General features: G+C 34.0%; 1 protein-coding gene across 1 annotated transcript; it reads right to left on the reverse strand.

Annotated features, from left to right (window-relative positions):
- Positions 1-1,026: 1,026 nt before the first annotated feature.
- On the reverse strand, positions 1,027-16,384 carry LOC132758590 (MAM and LDL-receptor class A domain-containing protein 1-like). The gene is made up of 5 exons (XM_060750277.1): positions 16,181-16,384; positions 5,980-6,059; positions 3,666-3,854; positions 2,878-3,125; positions 1,027-1,155 (listed from the first exon to the last, which is right to left on the reverse strand). The coding sequence occupies exons 2-5, from the start codon at positions 6,035-6,037 to the stop codon at positions 1,027-1,029; spliced, it is 624 nt and encodes a 207-aa protein (XP_060606260.1). The 5' UTR covers positions 6,038-6,059; positions 16,181-16,384.
- Positions 16,385-25,406: the final 9,022 nt, after the last annotated feature.

Here is a 25,406-nt window from a genome sequence, read left to right on the forward strand (position 1 = left end):
TATACAACTTGACAGATTCATGGCGTTTGTAGTATATGTGTGTGTGCGTGCGTGTGTATGTGTATGTGTTCCTGGTAAATATGAGACATTTGTTAAAATAAGGCTGTATAAAAAAGTGTAAAAAATATATTTTGAGCACTGGTAGCCTTGACCAAAATGACCCCTTACTCAATCCGAGGACATCCTTGACCTTAAACCACACACCCCTGTCTCAATCAAAAAGAAGAATATCACGTAAGTTATCTTCCCAACAAATATGAACTTAATCCGTCAATAAATAATGGTTGTATGGGCAAGTGTAAAAAATCTATTTTTAGCACTGAATACCTTGACACAACTGACCACTAACTCCATCTTAAGGAAGTATCCATGCAAGTTATCTGCCTACCAAATATGAAATGCATCTGGAAATAATAAAGACTGCATGTGCAAAAGTGTAAAAAACTAATCTTAGCACTGGTGACTTTGACCCAACTGACCACTAACACCATTTGAAGAAAACAAAAACAGTTTTATATTCCTTTCAAATGTAAGATACAAACTGTCAATACAATAAGGTTAATACACTTGCAAAAGTATAAGAATAAATTTTTGACATTGGTTACATTGACCCAAATGACCCAAAAGTTAACCTTTAGGTAGAGGACTTCCCTTAGCAGTTTGTATTAAACATGAATGATATCTACTTAAAAATGCAGGCTATATGAACAAAAATGTGTAAATTTGTTTTTGCACCAATGACCTTGGCCTTGACCCTAGAGACCTCTTACTCCATAAAACATTAGAGGACTATTTAAGGTATCCACCTACCAAATATGAAAGATGTCATTAAATACATGAAGTTATTAGGTGAAATTAAAGATAAATCTTGCCGGAATAGGTTAACCATTCAAGGCCCTATATTCAAGGTGATAAAATGGGAAATAACTGGGGTAAATGGATAGCACAGTTATATAACTTGGCAATATCATGTACTTTGCATTGATAATTAAGTGTGGTAATTATAAAGCCATTAGTATAGATAGCTTAGTATAGATCTTCAAGCTTGGCAGTGAGTGACCATTGGATGCCTCTTGGTGGTGTCATGGAGGTTCTCATAATCCAGTCGATGACAACCGAGAAGATAAGAGGTGACAGTAGACAACCCTGGCGTACCTGTAATGTACACTGAAGGATGGTGAAAGTGTGGAGTTGTGAATGACCTGGCATTTTGTTGTTGTTTATAACCCTTGTTGATCTTCACAAGTTTGTCTGGGTATGCCGTAATTCGTAGCACCTTCCCACAAAGTGACTCTATCAACCATGTCGAAACGCCTTTTTAAAGTCAACGAATTGATATAGAGAGGTGATTCCATTCCAATGACCTGCTCTATGATGATACGTAGAGTGGCAATTTGGTCGGTGCATGTAACGTCCACAGCGGAAGCCTGCTTGCTCATCACGTAATTTTTCATCTATTGCCCCCTTTAATTCGTTCTAAGACCACTCTGGCTAGGACTTTGCTTGGTAGAGAGAGCAGTTGTATTCCTCTCCAGTTCTGACAGCCTAGTCGTTTCTAAGAATGGAGGAGCTGACAGTGATATCAAATCGAGACTTGGGAAAGCCAGGCATGCCTTTGTGACCCTCAGACCGTTATGGAAAAACAAGAACATCAGACAAAAGACCAAACTGAGAATCTTTGAGACCAATGTCAAATCAGTTCTTTTTGTATGGATCAGAAACCTGGAAGGCAAACAAGAAAAACGAACACGACTGCAGGTATTCATCAACAAATGCTCCGACAGATCCTACAAATCAGATGGCCCCAAACAAATCAGCAATTCAGATCTGTGGAATAGAACAGGCCAGTCACCTATTTAAGCACCAAATCAAGAAAACGTAAAAATGGCATTGGATAGGACACATTCTGAGGCGACCCCAACACAACATCACAAAAGGCAAGCTTTGGATTGGAATCCATCAAGGTAAAAGAAGAAGGGCAGACCAACAACCACCTGGAGACGAACAATAGAAGCTGAGTTGAAAAGCTGCAATATCACCTGGGCAGAAGCAAAAAGAGCAGCAATGAACCGACCCAGATGGAGAGCTGTTGCGGATGCCCTTTGCCCCACTAGGGGATAACAGGATTAGGTCAGGTAGGTCAGTATAGATAGAATTAAAGATATTTCCAACTTGCCGGTTTAGGTTAACCATTATTAATTTTCTGAAGTGCTGAAAAGGGCAATAACTTGGTAAAAATGGAATCTATAGTTATGTTTCTTGTCCAGATCATGAATATTGTGTTGATCAGTAAGTGTGTAAAGTATGAAATTCTGGAAACAAAGTGATCCCTCGGAAGCATTAATCACAACAAAATAACATAAGAATTGCAGACTCGGTTTGATTGAGTCTGTACATGAGGGATAATGAATAAGTGCAACATCCTTCAATCCCCTAGCACCGGCTTGAGCGGTACTCAATACTCAACACTTTATAGTGCTGGCATCAATGATCCCGAAGGACCAGAAAATATAACAATACTGAAGCCATTGGTAAAGGAAGAACTTATGAAAAATCCAAAATGCTGTTTAAGTTTAATATTGTACGGACAGACGGACAGACAGACGAAAGTCCGACCGAAATGGAATCAGGGCCATTCCTTTTGTTATTTTATTTTGTTTAATATAGGGCCAATGACCTCTAACTCATTGTTCTCTTTTGTTCTGTTTACAATCATATGGCCCCCTATCCCTATTTGGTAGTCAGGACAGACGGACAGACTGACGGATGGTTCGCTTACTATATACCCGGGGGCATACAAATGTCTGAATTTGAAAATTCTCAATTTGAAAATAAAAACTTTTTGTGTGTGAAATAAAGATGATATATAAAAAACACCTGTTGATTTTGTCCAGGATGCATTGTAAGTTGTCCCACAGTCCATCTGTCCTGCTGTTTACCTTTCCTAGACCAGACCGGTACACCAGAGCTATTCACATACACATTGAGTGCTCCTATATGATAACCGTACATATGATAATAAAATGATACACATACTGCACTAGTTAAAGACACTGCTCTTGATAACAGTTGAGCTTTCTCCCCTAGAGTCCTTGGTTGTGATGTTTCAATGTAAAAGTAGTGACCTAAAAAGATAAAAAAATAATATCCTTAATTAAATTAAATAAGACTCAACAGAATGAAATAATCTATCATATCTGCTTTCAATTGTAATATTTTTGAATATAAAAGAAAAGTAAAATCAATAGGAAAATAATCAACAGTCTTTGTTAACAGCTTTTTCATTTTCTTCAAATACACATCATCAAATGGAATAATTACCCTCTTTAGAGCGCTTTTATATTTCTAAAATTTTGATTTAAGTAATTAAAACTAATGCCTGTCTACTTTAAATGTTCATAGAAATTTACATTTGTTACTTATTATTTCCTTCTTTCATTACTTAATTAATTCATCCATCCTTTCTGTTTCTTTTCATATGTATTTTCATAGTTGCCATTATGTGGTCAACTGTCCCTGAAAAGTTTTATCTACTACATTATTGTGTAGGCTAGTGTAAGATACAAAATGTCTCAATTCTAAATGCTATTAACACACTGATAGTTTTTTATAAAGTCTTGAAAAATTCAAGGTTTTCTTTAAAACTTTTGTTCTTTTAACATTACCTGATTCGGTTCCGTATGTATGATCTGCAGGTGGTCCAGTACCATCAGATTTTGTGGGACCAGAATTTCTTGTCCAGTTAAAATCATTCGCCTGTGAATTAGTATAGCCACAGTCGCTGTCCTCAAAATAACATGACAATTGTGAAGCTTGCCCTATGGAAGCTACTGATCCTGTAGGAATCACTGAACCTGTGTAAATAAATATGTATAATAAATATTTTTATATAAACATATACGGAAATAATCCATGTATCATACTACTGTAAAGTATAAATGATATAACCTCACTCGATAAGTAAGCAGTTATTTTAGAGCATGTGACTCATCTGGCCAACCCTCACTTTTCATGCCTGAAAGCAATAAACTCTATTGTTCCCTATTGTTCTGTTTACAGTAAGATGGTCCCTATTCATATTTGACAGACGGCGAAGGCAAACACAATATGGAGATAAATCGCTATATTCTACCCCTAAGTAGGTGCTGCGGTGGAATAGAAATGGCATGAGGACAATCAATTACAGCAAATACAGGTTAAGAGTTTAAGAAAGGCTGCAGTCTCTTTGAACTACGTTCGAATCGCTAAACAGTGGTGAGAAAATTATGTAGCAACACTTTGGCTTGTACCCAGTTCAGAACACGATCATTAAATATGTTATTACTTGACAGAAGTGTGTACCAATTCATAATAATCAAATAATACTCATTGGACATACTGCATATTGGACTTTTCAGGATAATCATATAAAAGGCTGAAATAATCAACGCTTGATTTCAACGCACATAGTTATGTTCTATGTTTTTAGAACAACAAATAAATTAATATCCTTTTCCTTAATGCCTGCTACAGTCACCTAACAGTTCTATTATTATTATTATTATTATTATATACCACATTTCTATAGCACTCTTTTCATAAATAATAGATGTTCAAGAGTGCTTTACATAAATCCGATAAAACATAATCATATATATATAAGACATAATGTACAACATAAATTAAGTAAACCTATTAAACAATAATGATAATCTAAAACCAGTAAAGGATGGTAAGAAATACAGACACATTTAGTTTAAAATCAAGGCAAAATTAAAATTAACACTGATAATATAGCAAAAGTAGTACATGATTTATGAACTAACGTCCATAGAACTTTATGAAATAATGTGTTTTGAGAGCTCTCTTAAAACATGACAAGGTATTACAGTCTCTAATGTCAGGTGGTAACGCGTTCCATAATTTCGCTGCGGCTGTCTGGAAGCACCTGTCACCATATCGTACTGTCCGAGATTTAGGCACAACTAATGTCATTGAGTTATTCTGGGACCTCAGATTTCTGACTGGGATGTACACGTCTATCATGTCTTTTATATAGGCTGGTGATTGATCGATGAGGGATTTATATGTATGAGTCAAAATTTTATATTCGACCCGATACTCTACCGGAAGCCAGTGAAGTTCACGTAAGATAGGTGTTATGTGGTCATATTTGAGTGTTTTGGTCACAATTCTAGCTGCTGTATTTTGAACATGTTGTAACTTGGTCATTGACTGCTTAGAGACTCCATATAACAGTGCATTACAGTAGTCTAACCTAGAAGTAACAAGTGAATTTACTAGAGATTTGGTTGCTTTAACAGTAAGATAGGGTCTGATGTGGCCGATTTGTCTTAATTGTGCATAACAGTTCCTACAGACATTATTTACATGTTGTTCCATCCTCATGTTCGAGTCAAGAAATGCACCAAGATTGCGCACACTAGATGATTGGCTTATTTTCGAACCATCGACTGTTACTGTAACATCTGAAACAGGTTGTGCGTTATGTTCAGATGAGAAGATGATCAACTCTGTTTTATCGCCGTTTAGCTTCAGCATGTTGGCATTCATCCAACTTACAATATCTTTAAGACATCTTTCAATACGGTTTATATTCTCTTGAATTGAAATATTAGTCACTGGTTTGAAGGATAGATAGAGTTGTGAGTCATCTGCGAAGAAATGGTTGTTTAGATCATGTTTACGGCAAATTTCTCCGACAGGTTTTGTATACATCACATAGCTCTTGGGTCCCAGGACAGACCCTTGAGGTACACTGTACTCCATGTGGACTGGCTGTGATAGTTTGTTGTTTATGTATACAGTCTGGTATCGGTCGGTCAGGTATGACGTCATCCATGCGAGTTCTAGACCCTTGTCAGAGTGCACGGATGTCCAGGTAAGCCTAGCTTTATACTGGTCAAATGACAAAGGCTGAGCGTTTCCATAGTGTAAGCGTTAAAATGTAGACATTTATGTATAATAACAACTACTTACCATGCGCCTTCTCTTGAGCTTTACACAATAGGCACCAAACAACAATAAGTAACTTCATTTTAAGTCTGATACATGCAATTCTGAAATAACAAAAACACCAATTCTTTTTATACAATAGGCATTTATGTCTCACAATTTTAAGAACTAAAACAAATCCGAGGAAACTACAATTTAATGAATAACTACAGAAAATATAAAGAAGACCATATCCTTACTCTGTATTTCATTCACTAGGAGTGATTATGTGTAGGTTATGTATTTTAAACCGGTGGAGAGGGAAGGGGTATGAGGAATTTACAATTTAGGGAAAATTACAACAGGAAAACTCAATTTACCATTTTGACGAGTGTTTTTGTAGTATATGCAAATGTTTTCTGACAGTTCCTCCCCAGTGACCAGGATAAAGTAAACTTCATTATTGCAAACACTGTGATAGAATAAGATGTTTTGGCCCACATCTTGCCATTCTTTACCTTATATCAAAAAAATAATGTTATGGCGAACTCAGTGTTATATGATAAGGAATAATTGCTTACAAGGAATTCATATTTGATTAAAAATGCATGCACTGAAATTAACCTGTTTACAACGAACTAAAAAAGGAATAGCATATTAACTGATCCTGATTTCTCTATATTTGTCTCCATTTGCATGCAGCTGTTTTAGAAGTTGGTTGAATAAATTGGCATTTTTTTCAATAAGAACTTGTATACATATGGTTTTCATGTACAAATAGCATTGTATGACGTATGCTATATTTTTTTTATTTTTTAATTACACCTTTAACAATAGTAGCAATCAGTTCATGATATTTCAGAGGTGATCTAGGTCAGTAAAGTGAAAATTACATCATACATCAAATATCATCATCTGGTATCAATATTATTGAAGAATCCAGTATTATAACCGAAGGGAAGTAAACCCTATTAGTGACCAGAAATATGAACGTTCAATAATATCTATGTATGATTCTTTACTGAATTCAATTTTCATACTTCTGTAAAACAATAGTTTGCTCAAATTTAAGAGACGTTACTGTGGTCTGTTTGATAGTTGCTTAATTTTATATTTCGTGTATTTGTTTACAGATGAAAAAAAGATCTAATTAATTGTTTGTTTATTCAATCGTTACCATTATTTATTTAATCAATTGTACTTCTGTTAAGTAAGATTCTTCGTCATAATAAAATAGACCTAGTAACTAGTACTAAGCTAGACCTAGCATGTATATCTCTGTAATACATATATAAATCATACTGTTGGCTTGCAGTTTAATGGAAAGTCTTTTTCCATTTGCCACATCTGCAGATATTTCTAATTCTCAATTTAACACCATGTACATGTTTAAAGGATGAGTTTTGCTTAAATTTGTGCCAGAAGAGTTGACAGTTGTTTGTATCTAGGAATGCTATCTTTGAAAAGCTGAATCAAACAAGAATGCAAACAGGTTGCAACATTTTTGGAAAGGCTATGCCTCCCTAATGTTAAGACCGTTCTTTATTCTTATTGCCGCGGTAATCAGGTCAATAAATAGTACCGTGATATTTTAAAGCTGACTCATCATTTATCACCGTTATCTACAAATTAAAACAAGTTTTTAATTTTAACCACAATATTTGCTATTTGTAAAGTTTATAATTCTAAGAGAAACGCTTGGTTTAAACTTTTTGCTTTTCTTTTATTTTAAAATCACTACTTAAGTTTACTGCGACGGTAAATCGGTCATGCATCGGTCATAAATAGTTCTGATATATTAATCATTATACTTTTAACTACCATAACGGGAAATTAAAAACAAAACACATTATTGTAAAGTGCTGAATAAATGTTTAAATTTTTTGGCAACATGCTGTTATATTTATATTTTTAAAACAATTTTCAAATTACTACGCAGCGACCAACTTTGCATGACGGGTCATTAACTAGAACTATGCCATTTTGATTGAGTGAAAAAAATCACTATTTATTAACAAAAAAACATAAGATACACATAATCCTTAACCTTGTTCTCCTACAAAATTAAAGCACAAAAATACTTTTACATTAGAGAAATAATGAACAATAATAATATTTTCATCTCACATATTTTATTAATCAATGCCAACATAAAATTATCTTTAAAAAAAGTAAGTCTGGCAATTGATAGATCCCTACTTTGACCTTTTATTTGCATAACAATAAATTTGAACACAAACATTGACATGTGCTCTTTTGTTTAGGAATATGTTGTGGTGAAATTCTTAAGGTATCCACTAATTTGATAATTACAATTAGACAGGTTAGGTATCTATACAACCAGTTGCTTACTGAATAAGTACAAGTTAACTACGCTCATTTTAATCCCAATAGAAATATTTAAATATTTTTAAAACACATTGCCAAAGTACCTGGTAGTCGTTTTCCCAGTGGGGAATTTCTACTAATTGTAGTTCCGAATTGATTACAAAAATCAAACAAAACATGTGTTTCGGTACAATAGCAAACAGTTTAATAACCGAACGTCAGATGTGGTCAAATTTGTTTTCTTGGGAAATAATAAATTTTCAAAAAAAAAACTGTTGTAATTCAGCGGGCATGACTTCAATCGCGATTTAAAGCCGTGCTTTAATTCATCAACATATTTTTACGGAACTTTAATTTGAAAACGATATTTGGCCCTGAAGTGATAAAATTACACACTTATGTGAATAAATAAAAAAACTTATATATATTTGTGTTAAAAAAATTAATCAACGACATAAGAGGAATTTTGTATTCATTTTACAACACTTGAAAAATTACCACAGAAAATGTGTTTTTCCCCACATAGCTTCGTTTACATCTTCAACTACCAAAACACACTATTGATAAAACACTTCATATATGTTCTCATCTATTAGCGGGAAATAGTGAGCCGAACATGATTGATAGTATAAACCCTATATAATATAACCCGAAAGAGTGGCGGGAATTACAGATCGCAAACCCTGTTTACAACAAATTTCCCTCAGTACATATGTCACGCTAGTGAGGTTTAAAAATAGAATCTATCAATAAACTACCTTTAGTTGACAATAAGTATGGTGCATAAAAAATCATAAAACTTTCAGATCAATTTTTACTAAGATTGATTCAATTTTGAATAAGCTTTGCAGATATGTATTTTTTAAAGAAATATTTGGCTTGAATAAATATTTGAAGCCGTCAAAGTTAGCCACGAGTAATGACAATAACAATTTAAATGGATTTTTTTTTTCAAATATGAATAATATTTCCGTTTTTTCATTCAAGGTTTGCTTCGAGAGAGGTATGAGCCCGTATAGCATGAATATTGATACTCGTCACAAGATAGTATCTTTATTGATCTCAATTATGATATATGTAAATAAGTTCATGTTGAAAAAAAATTTTTTATAACTTGCAGTTGCTATAATCATTCATGATTAATGATATAAAGTATTTATGCCGGCATGATGAACAATCCTATAATATTGTTATAAGGGAACATTCATGCAGTAGTAAAATTGTATTGTGATATTATAATGATCATTTGATATTGACAGTTAAGGTTTTCAAAATTTGCATAATCAGTAATGTTGTAATGAAAAGTTCTGTGATTTGTCCAGCATATTAACCATATGAGTGGATAAACACAACAGTAAGGATAAATGGTGCAATGGACAGATCTTTGTATTTTGGTAACATTTGAAATTACAGCACATATTGAGCAACACGAAAAGAAACTGTAACTCTGAAACATTCTGTCATAGCCTCCCAATCAGTACATTCAGTGCTATATGTCAGTATTTAGGTTTAAATTATTCTATTGATATACAGAAATCCTTTTATACTTTTTTTGCAGAATTTAAGTTTCTAGGTTTATATTATCAATTATCTATTATCTTCTCATTAATTTATTTATAATCTACTCATTTGTAATATCGTTATACTTTGTCTATATACATGTATATGTATCTAAACTTAATGTTAACAATATCTTGTCAAAGAACGATTTGTTTACATATCTTGTTAGGCATTGTCTTGTAACAAAAATAAATTTTAGTACTTATAATTATACTTATAATTATACACTTATAATTATACACTTGATTTAGACAAGACATGAAAACAAGATAATTTAATGATTTTATTTGATATTCCAAAATAATAAGTGGGAAAATTAATTGTATAAGCTTTAAACCAAAGCCAGAATTGAGTAATTATTGCATAATTTCTTTAATTTATTTTAATATTTAGAAATTAAAAAAGCATCGAAATACATCGAGGCTATCTGATTTGTATGAGAGTATAAATCAGATTGCCGAGTGTGTTGATGTTCTTTCTCTTTTGCATCATTGGCAAAAATAATAAAAAAAATCCCTGTCATCACAATAATAAACCCCAGAATAAATTAACCAATGTTCAATGTATAAGCATCTGAATATGACTTTTCTATCGTTATTTCTTTCCCTGTCGTCACAATATGTAAATCATAGAAAAAATAAGCCAATCAATGAGCATGCCCTAGACAGACAGTAAGTGCGGGTAACTAACACCTGCACTCCAGTAAACGCACTGTGCATGTTTGGTATACGATTTAACTCTGACATGTTTTCAAAAGTAAAGTCTCCAAACTATGGTACAATCATTACTGAAGTGAATATCCTAATGTCAAAGCTTTAATAAGACTAACAAGTTTTTATAACAAATATATTTTGAGTTAATTTCATTTTCGTAAAACCAAAGTAGGTCCTTTACTTTTTCTGGCTATTTTGCAAACAATGCAGCATTATACCAATGACACTTTTAATGTTAACTGAGAAAGAATGTCTATTATAGTACTGTTAGTCAAATAAAGCAATGATAGTGTTTCTTATATAAGCAATGGAAATGATTTATGTATAAAATATATATAAGTAATTCAAATTCTTGTATTATGTCGGAATTAAGGCTTAACAAATATGGATATAACAAGAAATCAGAAACTGCTTTATAAACATGTCAATTAATTTGAAACAAAAATCAACTAAATATCGCACAATTTGATATAAGATATTGAGATACAACTGTTTTGCACTTAGATTTATTAAACATGTTACCGAATTGTTGGTGCGAATGGGTTGTAACTCAAGATACAACTGTTTCGCACCAACAAAATATGTCTGTTTGAGTTTTTTAAGTGGCACGTTTGGAACATATTTTTACAATATGTGTGTATATTGCTTCTACATTGAACAAGAGGGCCATGATGGCCCATAAATCGCTCACCTCTATATATGCCCCCGGGGCGGGGCCAATTTTAACCTGAGGGCTATTATTTGCACTTGGTAGACACCAATAAGAAGATGTTTCATAATAAATAACTAAGCTCTAGCTCTTTGGGGTTTTTAAAAGAACTTTTTTTAAGTTTTAACTATACACATATCGGGAAAAACAATGACCCTCCTTGGCGGGGCCAATTTTGACCCCTGGACTTTTTTTGAACAAACATGGTAGACACTAGAAGATATTTCATGCTAAGTATCTAAACTCTAGCTCTCATGCTTAGTATCTAAACTCTAGCTCTTTGGGTTTTTAAAAAGAAGAATTTTTAAGTTTTTACTATACACATATAAAGAAAATAAATGACCCCCGGGGAGGGGCCAATTTTAACCACCAGGCCCCTTATTTGAACAAACTTGGTAGACACCTATTAGAAGATGTTGAAGAGTATTCAAATAGGCTAGAATCACTGTAAAGTGTATTGAAACTGAGGGGCGTGGGTTCAAACCCCAGAAGGGGCAACTTTTTTTTTTCTTTCTTTTTTTTCTTTTTAACATTTTTTATTAATCTCTAAGATCCCTAATGGAAAAAAAGTGTTTTATTTTAATTCTATTATTTTTTGTAGGTATTTTTTTACTAAATAATGCCAAATTTTATTGCAAATATGATACCAGATATTTTCAAAGTTTAATAAAATAAAAAGGACACGGTAAAAGTATTTTATATTTTGCAAGACCACTCAATATACATTTAAGACAATTAAGGCAAACTTTGAGAACAGCCCCTCGTTGTGGAAAATTTAAGGGATATTTAAAAAAAAAAAAGCTTTTTACACATTGAAATGGTCAAATAAGTGTTAAAAGTGGGTGGGGTAGGGTTACATTTTTATACATATTAAAAACATTTCGTTTAAAAACAATCATTTTGCTTCTTTAATTTGTTACCTACCTGTCATTATTTGTTTCTTAACAATGAACGATAGGATAACATTTTTCATAATGATGATATTATAGATTATTTAGAGTTTCCTCATTTCTGAAAAAAGCCTTTCTAATGGCAAAGTTTTAGTTCAGAAAAATGTCCATAACTCATAAACCACACGGTAAATTTTGTTTAAATTTTGCATACAGGTGACATTTAAGGCATATAACTGTCCTATGTTGTCAATTTTACAGTTCCTCATAGTGCCTATTAGGGGTGTACTACCTTAAAGTAAAAGTTTCCGGACAGACGTCGGTCGAAAAGCGATTGCAAAAGCTCACCATGTCACAGGTGACAGGTGAGTTAAAAACACCACCAAACACCATCAAACCATTTTCGTTAAAAATATGATTTACAACCCTTTCGCACCAATGCATCGATATGCATTTTAAAATAGAAATCTTATTATCATATTTTTATTGCGCTCCTACAATCCTTCGATAGTGTGGCAATCCAGGTGATAAAAGATGACTTTTATGATATCATTGAGGTACCTGGTTTTACTTTTTATTCGATAAAGTTAGAAAGTCTGTTGACACCAGTTTCTTCATGAAAAATGAACTTTTTGATTTCACTGAAATATTAAAATGTGATTCTGAATACATGTGAATATTTTGGATAAAGTTTTCCCTGGTAAATGACAAGACTTAAATTATTGGAGCAATGTATATCCCACCTACGATGTCAATTTTTTTTTAATGAAGATGAACATTTTAGATTTGAAAAAAGGTATCAGAGAAGGCAGCTGAATATAACTATTGCATTAAAGTAGGGGATGAGAACGCTCCTTGTGCATGTTTGCCTGTTTTTTTTATGTTTTGATAGGTCAATTGTAAGAGGGCTTGACCTTGACGAAGATATTCTTAATGATTTCAACTGTGTAGAAATGAATATAGACCTGAATAACTTGCCGTCTATGTCGCATGATATATCCGCCTCTGACCAAGTTCTTAAAAAACTCCAAAATGGGCTAATGACGTTAAGCTTGAATTCGTTATGAACATCCAGTATCCTTACGTTGAAAATTTAAGGACGAAACTACAAAATATGCAGCAGACCCCATCTAAAACGACATCGCAAATTTCTTTTCATCTACTTTTACAATGCAGCTGAATTAAGCTTCTCATCGAAAACGCATTTAGATTTAAAAGACAATCTGGTATGGGCCTCAGTGCCAAAAATTAAGGCGTATGTGCAATACCGCTAGAAGGAGTGCAACTTACACAAAAAGTATGAAAACAAATAAAGTCTAAATTAGAAGTGTATTTGACACAAAAACATATATGTCTCCCAATACTATGTATCACGCCCGTTTAACTCACAACGAGTGAAAAATGTCCATCGGTAAAAATGTTGTGAGCAACTTCCGTTCCTCGTTGTGAGCACCCATCTTTGACGTGTGACACGATAAACAAGGTGAGTTTTTCATAATTTTTGAAGATTACAGACATTTATGTAAAAATATCGAAATGCAGTTAGCTAGCGATGTGTTTTCCGAGTATGCACATGTAAAGATATTGCCTGTTGGTGGACAATTTGATGGAAATACCGTGCGACGCAGTCACTCGGGGTAGCAGGAAAACTGGAGACAACTTCTCTTTGGACCTAATTTAACATTCTGGTGACGTTTTTGTGCATTCTAACCTAAAACAGATGCCCACAAGTCTTCAGCGTAAATTATTATCTGAAAGTCTTCATAGAAACGAAGATATTCCCTTTTTTGCTTTAATCCTCGTTGTGAGCACCATAACCTCGTTGTGAGCAAGACAAGCGCAGTGGTTTAGTTTGGTTGAAATCCACCGGTAGTTTGATCTGTGAAGGTCGGACAAGTTTTTACCTATTTTTAGTTCTTGCGGCCATCTTATGCAGAGAAGCGGAACATGCCGGTGATGTGTACAACTAGAGATGGTACTTATCACTCCTGTAAAGTTTGGTTGAATTCCGACCAGTAGTTTGACCTGTGAAAATCGGACAATTTCTTTCTATTTTTAGTTCTGGTGGCCATTTTGACACATTTGACAGTGAAACAAGTACCGATTGCCAACCATCTACATCTTATGGGTCTACAGAAATACAGGAAGAAAAACGGCTGAGGCTAGAACTGGACGAGACCAAAAAAGATGTTAAGACCCTGAAACTCAGCTAAATTTGTACTGAAATTACAAAGAAACATGCACATTTAAACGTTTGTTTGGTATAGCACTCCCTTATATAGTATCGTTATATACTGGATGCCTGTCAGATGTTGAGATCACTAAAAATTCTGGTGTCCATGATTGTAAACTTTTTGAAAAAGGTGATGATGTGTTGGCTGATAAAGGGTTTCCTCTCAGATACTATCAGAAAGGGAAGTGACATTGAATATTATTCCATCATTTAAAAAAAGCTAAAGGCAAATTTACACTAGAAAGAGTGAGAGAGACTGAGCAAATAGCTAAACTAAGAATTCATATAGAAAGAATAAGTCGAGGAATATCATCTGTTTGACTATCTCCTGAGTTTCTTGGTACCGTTGGAAATGCAAAAACAGAAAGAGAAAAACAAAACCTGGTATAAATCACCATATGGTAAAATGTAGAAACCAACATTGGAAAAATGTTTCTGAAAACACTAGACGAATAATTACCCAAGGAACACTTGCTACACAAAATATTCAACAGAAACACAGTCAAAATAAGTTATAGTTGCATGAACAATATAAAAAACATAATTGACGGACATAACAAAGCTATTCTTTCTACAGAAACATTAAAAAATCTGCCTAAGACATGCAATTGTAGGAAACTAATAGATTGCCCCATGACGATGTTTGATGAAATCGGTTGTATCTAGAGCTACAGTGGAAACAAACGATGACAAGCCGAAACAAACATATGTAGGACTAACAGAAAATACCTTTAAAACCCGATTTACAAACCATAAATACCTAAGCTTAAAAACAGCACTGAATTAAGTAAATATGTATGGGAACTCAAAGAAGAAAACATCGACCTTAACATAACATGGAATATCTTAAAACAAGTCTCACCCTTCAACCCAGCCTCCGACCGATGCAACTTGTGGCTACATTATCTGCAAACAAGAAAACGCTACACTTAACAAAAGAAACGAACTTGTATCAGCCTGCAGACATTCCCGGAAATACATATTAAGCAACTATATAAAATAAGCAAGTATTAATTAAAAGTTTAGTCTCCATTAAATTTTTGAAATGAATAAGAAAATTCATTCTTTCTTTGTGATTGATGGCATTTTCCATATATTGAGCAACAATTATCTGCTGATAGTACTAGGGAAGTACAAATTAAAATTCATAAACAACATGTTTACGGTATTAGTTTTATATGTCAGTTACTAGGTAAAAGATCTTTATTATTGAGTTGACAAATTCTGCCCAATACAAATAAAGATTTTCCACAGGTCATTAGGGGTTGTATCTGTAAGACTCAATTTGAAATTACCTTTATGTTGGCATCTAAACAGAACAGCTAAGATTATATGAAAGAAGACACGCAGATTTACACTTAAACCATATAGATCTATTATGTTAGGAAATATGTTAATGACAGCAAAATTGAAACCGAAAGTAAAAAATCTTTTCTCTTACTGGATACCTCACAAATATAATTGAATTCTTGATGCAGTAATTTCTGTCCTGATGAACCTTTCTTCTGTTTAATATATAACTCTTCAAATGATAAATTATGGGGGAAAAAACAGAAAAGATCGCGAGAATATGTCATGAAAATATATTTGCTCCACTCACATACACGTTTTAAGTGGATCGATACTGTTATAAATTATGATTACACCGGATATCTTAACCAAAAGACAGTAAACTTAAAAAATAAACATATTTTAGTTAAACATACATTGACAGTCCAGTTTCTCAAGAAATGGCATGATCCAGTGCTGCAATCAGCTAAATGTTCGAATTATAAAAAAATTATTTAAAAGAATTAAAACTTAAATAACGTACTTTAATATAAGTCGTCAGTTCAGCGTGCACTTACAAACTTGCTTGCATGATTTCAGTCGGCCATATTCCCTAGCCATGAAAGATAACTCCCTGTTTCCCTGTCTAAAATTCCACCAAATTATTCCCCTTTCAAATGAACTCAAAGAAGGGACCTTTTAAAAAGACTTTGTATTTATTTATTCGATTTTTTGTTCAGAAACGGACAGTTTTTTCTTTACGCTTGTTTAATTTGCTTTCTATCTATATATGGTTCCTATGGTAAACATATGAGTTTTGATGGTAAACAAATGTGAATTTTCTGAACCGAAAGTAATCTAACACTCAGCGTTGCTGTCATCACATGTACACAATACATTAAATCAGTAAGAATATTGAGATATTTGTTTGACTATCAGTTTCAAATGCAAAATATTAATATGGAAAACAACTATGTGTAGTTTATGTGTATTGTTTTAATGTGTTTGTCTGATATTTTAGTTGTAAAAGCCATGTACACTTAGTGTCGTTTCATAGCAACCGAGTTTAAAACGTGAGCGGTAACTGAACGAGATATGGCAAAGCGCATGCTCGCGCACTGACTTCCGCTCTATCGAAATACTGCATATACGTACGTATAGCGAAAGTTCGTAAGTGGCGTGTTCAGTCGATTCCGTAAGCTACGTACATCCCCGAATTCGTGATTATTCATCTGTAAACCCCTCAAGAGGCATTTTTCTTGTAGAAAACCCTTAACCTGTATCGAAAACTTCAGAGATAGTCCGATGAAGTGATTATAAATAGAAAAGGAGGACACCTGACGACTACACATACACCTTTATTTAAGGTCGTCAATGATAAGCATACAAAGTCGTCAGATGAATATAAAGTCGTCATACAATTTGTTTTTTTTTTAAATGCCAGTTTTAATTAACTACATATAGGCCTATACCAATTATTACAAGAACATAATTAGTTTTACATGCTAGATTACTAACATTTTTGAGAAACTATTGAAAATAAACATGATAACATGCAGCAAGTACAATGTACATGTAATTATGTCTGTTAAAAAGAAATTTTATACGAACATTTGTACTAAGTTGAAATACAGACTTGAACGCGATTAATGAAACTTAAAGACACAACAGCTTTAAAGCTTTAACAGTAAAAGACAATGAAAAAACCACGATGGTAACATGCATCAGAAGAAAAAACGCTACTAAAAACATCTTCAACGGAAATAAATGCACGGAGTACTTATAGATAAATGTGCGTATTTACTGTATGCAGATATTTCGTATATATTTTTGTGACTTAAGGTTCATACTGATAACATGAATACATTGATGATTTTCAGCCTTATTGGTAAGTTCCCTGATGAACTCTTCTGGACACTGAAATGCAACGACACTTAACTGCCCGTCAGTCTACTCCTTACTTGTGCATTACAAAACAAAGCCTTAGCACAATCCCGTTTGAGATTGGCAACTTTTTATTGCCATCATACACAGCGACTGCAGTTTCGTCATTTGGATTATTTGGCTCAATTTCAATTCTGTAATATAATCCAACGCTTAACTGCTTTTCTCCGTAGTGATGCATGCCTACCACCATGACATTTCGAACGACTAAGCGTTTCATCATTTTGACCTGAAGATAAAACAATAACAAATCTTTATAAAATGTGAACAATAACGAAGCAAATCTATTCGTCTGGAATGGTTTCATTAGTTTTTCAGTCCGATTTTTACCTGTTTTTTTTATTTTGCGTTCATTTTTCATACGTTCTTTTTCAGCTTTTGTTTTCTCTCTCAGTTCTCTCTTGTTTTTCATTTCTTCCTTACGTTTTGCATCAGCAGCCACTTTCTCCATTTTTCGTTTTACTCTATCGAGCTTTCTTTGCTGCTTCGCCTTCTCTTCTTCTTCCCGCCTTTTTTCTTGTGCCTCTACTTCCTGTTGAACTTCAGTGCTTGTTAACACCCTAGCTTTTGAAGTTTTCTTGTTTATCCTTGTTTTTGATATAGGAGTCTTAGGGACGACCAGAATGTCAACAAGATCTGGTGATATTAATCCGGCACGCACTAAAGGATGGATTGGAGCGGAATCTGTAACATCTTTAAATGGAGGTGCTTTTGAAGTCTGGACAGTATCCGTTTTGCTAGGAAGAGGGAAAAAGGTGCTGGTAGCCAATGAATTTTTGGGGAGGCTATGCCGACCCAATGTTAATAACCGTCCGTCAAATCTTACTGCCGCGGTAATCAGGTCAAAAAATAGTACCTTGATTTTTTCTAAGCTGACTCATCACTCATCACAGACATTTACAATATGAAAATATTTTCATTCTTTAATTTCATATCTGCAATTTGTAAAGATAATAATTCTCTGAAAAATTCTTGATTTTTGTTTAAATCACTACTCCGTGACGTCATACTGCCGCGGTAATCAGGTTTAGGCATACGTACGTCTGTAATAAATAGTTCTGGTATGAAAACCCTTCAAAAAATAATAACTTTATCAATATTTTTTTAACAAAAAAGCATAAATGAAAATTTATAAGTAAATGCTTTAATTTAGTGGCAAATATTCTTTATTATTTTTGATAACAATTTTCCAATTACTACGCAGCGACCAACTGCTTATGACGGGTCATTAACTAGAACGTTGCAACACCGTATTCTCAATATCATGCATGTTCTTTTGTTGTTATAAACCATTAATAGTCCTTAATATTTTTTAAAGACAAATAATTGTAAACTGTCGCTTACATCAGAGACATGGGTCATGCTTGTGTGATAACTAAGGAAAACTAACTTATTAGTACACCCCAGGAGGCTGTACGCGGAAAACGCTCATAAACCGCTATATCATATAGCTTGCATACATTTAACTAAAAATTCACTGATGGTGATGAACATATAGTTTGAAAACATTATATTCTTGAACCATTATCGCCGAAAAAAAACTATTTAACTACAAAACCCCTAAGGACCCTCCGACAAAATTCCAGCACAATATTACATTTTACATTAGCAAAATAAAAAAGCAATACTTATATTTTCATCTTACATTTATAATTCATTAATCAAACTTTTAACATAAAAGTATCTTTGGCAATTGACAGATCCCTACTCTGATCTTTTATTTGTATAGGAATAAATTTAAACATGTGCTCTTTTGTTTAGGAATATTTTGTAGTGAAAGTCTTATATATTCACTAATCTCATAATTAGAATTAGACAGGTCAGGGATTTATACAACCAGTTGTTTAGTTAACTATGCTCATTTTAATCCCAATAGAAACATTCAAATATTTGGGGTAAAAAACATGACCAAAGTACCTAGTAGTCGTTTACCCGGTGGTGATCCCATTAAACTGATTATAGATTCGAATTGATTAGAAAACACAAATAGAAACATGTGTTTCCGTACAACAAAAATCGGAAGTAAAGTGAACAGTTAATTGACAGAAATATGTGGTCAAATATATTTTAACAAGGAAATAATTATTTCAGAAAAAGACGCAAAGATCAGTATGACCCCGTATGTGTAATTAGAAAGTTTATTCAATTCTAGGGCATACATCATAATTTGATAGTCCATGTGTAATAAAATTCAAATTTTCAATACAGATTATGAGATACATAAAAAATATTAAAGAATAAGAAGCTTTAATTAAAAAAAAAAAAAAAAAAAAACCGCATACATATACAAATTACTTACAGTCGAGCATCGGGAAGTCATTAACATATCTTACGAAACTTTAATTTGAAAACGATATTTGCGCGCGCTGAAGTGATTAATGTTTATTTGAAAAAATAAAAAAAAGAACTTTTATGTTTGTGTTCTAAAAATAATCGGCGGCATAAAGGAATTTCTTATTCATTTTACAACACTTGAAAAATTACTACAGAAAATGTGTTGTTGTTTTTTTGTTTTGTTTTCAACAAAAGTGTGTGTGTTTTAAGTTTATTTATACTCGGCGCCGGAATAACCATATGTCCGAGATTATAGCATCTGGAACGTCTTTTTCAAGCAGATTCTTCCTGGAAGCCCATTCTTCGTTCTTTGGTGGTAAAGGAGACGACAATACCGTCAAGGCATCAACTTTCTGACTGACGACAAACAAAAACGGCATCTATTAGCGCCAAACCTCCAGAGTAAGTCACGACAGGTCAACCAATCACCTCTGGTACTTATGATGACTTGACTATGACCTTCCGTGTGCCTTCTCCGCGACGTGCACGCCTCTGGAGGGATTTGGAGAAGTTTCAACAAAAACTTCCAAAACACGCCATTTATAACACCATTCATAGCACTGACGGCTTCGATGTTCTCATCTATTTGCGGGAAATGGTCGACAGGGAAAACCCTACGTAATAACCGCACACCCTGTTAACAACAGATTTTCCGCAGTATATATTTCAAGCTAGTGAGGTTTAAAAATACACGTAGAATCTATCGATTAACTACCATAAGTTGGTTGAGTGTTAGCGGTATAAAAAGAAGATATAACTTCCTGATCAATTTTCACTTAGGTTGATTCAGTTTTGAATAAGCTTTGCAGATATGTATTTTTTCAAGAAATATTTAGCTTTAATATTATCCGACGCCGTCAGTAATGAAATGGGAATAATTTTCTGACACGTGATTTTATTCGAGATTTGCTTCTGGAGAAGACAACCTTCTGTCCGTAGAGCATGAATATTAATACTCATCACAAGACAGTATCTTATTGATCTCAATTATGATACATCTAAACGTGTATAATTTTTATGTTCAATAAAAATGTTGCATCACTTGCAGTTGTTATTATCATTCAATAATATTAAAATGACATAAAGTATTTATGATGAACAGTCCTAGAATATTTTGATAAGGAACCGTCAGTTGTAAAATGTTATTGTTATCTGATAATGAACAGTCGTCATACTTGCTGGTATGTCATTTATTATTGACAGTTTAGGTTTTTCAAAATTTGCATGATTAACAGTCCGAATGTAGACCTCAATGAAATGTTCTGGAATATTAACAAAATGAATAGTCAACCACATTAACCATATATATGAATGATTGAACACAACAGTAAGGATAAATAGCGCAATGTGCATATCCTTTTATTTTGGTAGCATATCTTAAGCAAAAAGAAAAGAAACTATAAGTCTGAAACATTCTCTCATAGCCTCCCCATCAGTACATTCAGTGCTTTGATTTCTATCGGAGTTTCGGTTTTCAGGGATTTCCAAGTGTGAAATACTTTGTCATTTGGCAGATTAATGCCAAGCTGAAAGGCTTCGTTATATTTCCTTTTCTTCTTGGGTGTCAAGCTTAACTCAACTGCAGAAAGGGCTAATTCTGGCGGACATTCCTGCACAAAGACAGCCTTATGATCTGCAATAGACATTGATTCAGCGTTGTGAAGTATACCTTCGTCGTCAACAGTGAAACTCAGTTCTGGGAAAATCGGTAGTATATACTCATCTGTTGATGTACCGGATGCGTAATTGTTTTCCGACACCGTACTTAGGTGAATGGCTGACGAAATGTACTTATTCCCATCAAAATCAACTTCATTTGATGCTTGCTGCACGGAGAGAACAGGCGAAGTCTGGGTCGGCAAAACACACGATTCTTCAGGTATAAGAGTCTCATTCTTTTCTAGTGAGGGACCAGGTGAAGTATGAGCACATGAAGCAGGTGGCAAACTAACGAAACTATCATGCTCAGGATAGCATTTAGGTCAATGGCTTCTATGTCAGTTTCTGCGTTTGATCTCAGAAGAAGGGATTTATCAATAGCATTTGGGTTGAAGGGATAAATGCCACATTTACGAAAGCCCTCTGTGATACATGACATTGTAAAACTAACTTCAAATATAAGTTTAAACATGGCACTGACATTTTTCTTAGCGACCCATAAGTCCGTTTTAATCATTTTTGCAGAGTTCATGAGTTTAGAGGTTTCAATTTTCATCTTACCGAATACAGCAACGTCCGGTGGTTGGGTAATGTGGGTAGGGAAAGCATAATGACGTCGTTTGCAATGGCAGATCGAATAAGCGGGTCACTCATGTGACAAGTTGCGCCATCTTGAATAAGAAGCAGCGGACGGTCTTTAACCGCATGGGGGATGAACGTTTTCTCAAACCACTGTTTATAGAGTCTTTGGTCCATGAAAACCGCTTTCGGAGAACGTGTAACTGGCATTTATTGGCCCTTGACGGTGATAAGGCCCATCAGGCAAGCTCTTGCTAAATATAATCATAGGCGGTATTGCTGCCCCTGCAGAGTTTACACAGCAGTGAACCGTTATATGCTAATTGGTGGCGACAGACAAAGAATGTGCATGTTTATTTCGGACCGGAACAATTACTTTCTGTCTTGCCGACTTATTAAGGAGCAGGGCCGCCTCATCACAATTGTAAATACATTGGGGCTTTGACATGAGACCACTGTTTTCAAGTGTATCTTTAAGCAAGGAGAAGTACTCCTGTAACGCCTCAACATTTGATTTAGTTGCGCGACCTCTGTCCAATGGATCAGGGATTCTAGTGCCAAGCCCCGGATTTCTCTCTTTAAAACCTTTCCACCAAATACGGGAAGGGCCGTTTTTACCAAAGACTTCGCTTTACCTTTTCCTTCCGCAATACACCAAGCAAACCATAAAATTTGTTGAATGGTCATGGGAAACCCGCGATTTCCCATATATTCAATATAATGGAATAATGAAGTTTCTTCCTCGTTAGTTAATGCAGGTTTGACTCCCATTTTAGCTACTAATTGTACTTTTCCATTTACCCTATCTGAAAGAGTCATTCTTGGGACATTATATGCCCTGGACGCGGCTGAAATACTCGTCGTCCCTGCTTTAACAGCGTTGAACGCATGTGTCATGTTTTCTTCACTCCAGTTTTTTAGTTTTTCCGGTCTGCCCTTTTTACTGGTCATTTCTGAAATAAATGCATGATGTACCTTTAAACTTTGCATTCAAGTTTTTGTATTATTTTAAAAGTATCTTTGGTATAAGTTAAACAAAATGGAATTAATTACACATGTACATCTTTTTTTAATTAGGGTATTTTTTACGCATTGCTTGGGTTATCAAAAGAACGCATTTTTTTTTGTATTTTGCCTGCCTTAGAATCGCAAACATACATATGTAATGCATATGCACATACAAAAAATAACTTTAAAGACCTTTGACAATACAGTAAAGATATTCGCACTTGTAACGTTTTGTTTAGAAGTTTTATTAAGACGTTAATGTTTCAAGACGGTTAAAATATTTGTTGATTCCGTATACTATAGTATTTAAATATGTATACATGTGTGATGAGAATATGGCAAGTGTTATCATAACCGAGTAAAAAAGGGAACAGTGATTTATAAAACAAAGAACAAAACGTCCGTAACACAAAGTCAAGGTAACAGGGGTAGCACCAAGAACGCATCAGACAACATATGAAAACATCACTAACTATTAATGTAACAATAAAACAGAAAAAACCAAACGCAGTCTTTAGATTCGTAGAAATGTTTATTCATTAACATTCACTTGAGACGGCACAAGATTTTACCAGCTAACTTGGGCATATAAATAAACCTACCGATCCTTGGTAATGGGTAATAGAGTGATCCTTATATGCGGCTGAGATCTAAAAGCCAAGCAATCGATAAATAAAGTATAAAGATTCAAAAATCATAAGTAATTTTTGTATATTATGTCGTCGGTCTATATAGAAAGTCGTAAACGGGAATAAAAATGATTTTTAAGTCTAAAAATAGATTTAATGGTCTAAGGGAGGTAAATCTGGCTTATAAATAAAGATTATTTCAAACGCACACAATCTTGTAAATGACAAGATGGCTGCCATGCGCGAGAGTGGCATTTCGCCAAAGCCGTGTTACAACAGTATGTTTCTGTCGCCCAGTTAGCAAAAAACACCTGGAAAAGGTCGCTGTGAAAACTGACATTTTAAATAAACAACATTTAAACGGCAAAAGATAAATTAGGAAACATGTTTACCGTTTAAATAAACGCGCTCTGTAAACTACCAGGCAACGTGGTAAACTACCAGGCAACGTGGTAGAGAAAGAAAGAGGCTAGAAAATGTCTGACGACCTTATAACCCCGACGACTTTATATTAAGTCGTGGCCACGAGATACTATGTCGTGGCCACGAGTTACTAAGTCGTGGCCACGAGATAGCTAAGTCGTGGCCACGAGATACTATGTCGTGACCACGAGTTACTAAGTCGTGGCCACAAGATAGCTAAGTCGTGGCCACGAGATAATTAACCAATCAGAATACACTATATATCTGGTGAATTTTTTAACTTGACAACTTACTTTTACATGCAACATTAATGTTTGAAAATATTGAAGATTTTCACTTTGAACTTGTCTTTAAAGCAGCACGCCTCCAGATTCCTGCTAATGTTCATGAAAATTTTGAAAATGTATTCAAAAGTAAAATATTGTTAAGCTGACAGAGAAAATAATGTGCACATTTCAAACGGCACTTATAACCAATGTAAATTACAAAAAAGAGGTCAAAATATGCAAAATTAACCCTTACTGCATTAGTAACGCAGTAGAAATATGGTAAAAATTACTGAAAAATTGGCCATCAATCGCAAATAACATGGAAATTATTACTTTTATCTTTATTCTTTTTACCTTTTATAAAACCTCAATACATTTTTCTCAAGTTTTATTTTCTTGAAATATTTTGGCTCATCTGGAAGCATGCAACTTTAAGATCATATTAGAAAGTCACCTCCCAAGGCCCATCAGACATTAATTTTGACTATATAGCTCTTTGTTGGGCAAGTTTGTGACCGAATTGGTCAGTTTGTACGTACTACGGCCTGTTTACCTTGTTTTATGGAATAAGTTCTGGTTTATTTTATTTGTAAGGGACATTGCCGATGGACAGTAAATGAATAATTTAAAAAGGATAAGGCATGGTTAATGAAACCCAGAAAGATCATTGCACCTGATCAGTAGATGACATCTAATAATTTCGAGGTTATTGGGTCAAAAATCAGGGTCACACTGACACTAAATGTAAAATTATTGACAAGTCAATAAGTTATATAAATGGCACTTTTACAGGCTTGTGAAGAAGGGGCATCCTTGTACTAAAGCACATGTCTAGTTAATTAGGGAAATTCATATAAATGGTGTAATCTGATTGGTTATTTATTTCGTGGCCACGACTTAGCTATCTCGTGGCCAGGACTTAGAA

The sequence above is a fragment of the Ruditapes philippinarum genome, unplaced genomic scaffold (assembly GCF_026571515.1).
Source record: "Ruditapes philippinarum isolate M1 unplaced genomic scaffold, ASM2657151v2 ctg3306_1_1_1_1, whole genome shotgun sequence".
NCBI classification, from domain to species: Eukaryota; Metazoa; Mollusca; class Bivalvia; order Venerida; family Veneridae; genus Ruditapes; species Ruditapes philippinarum.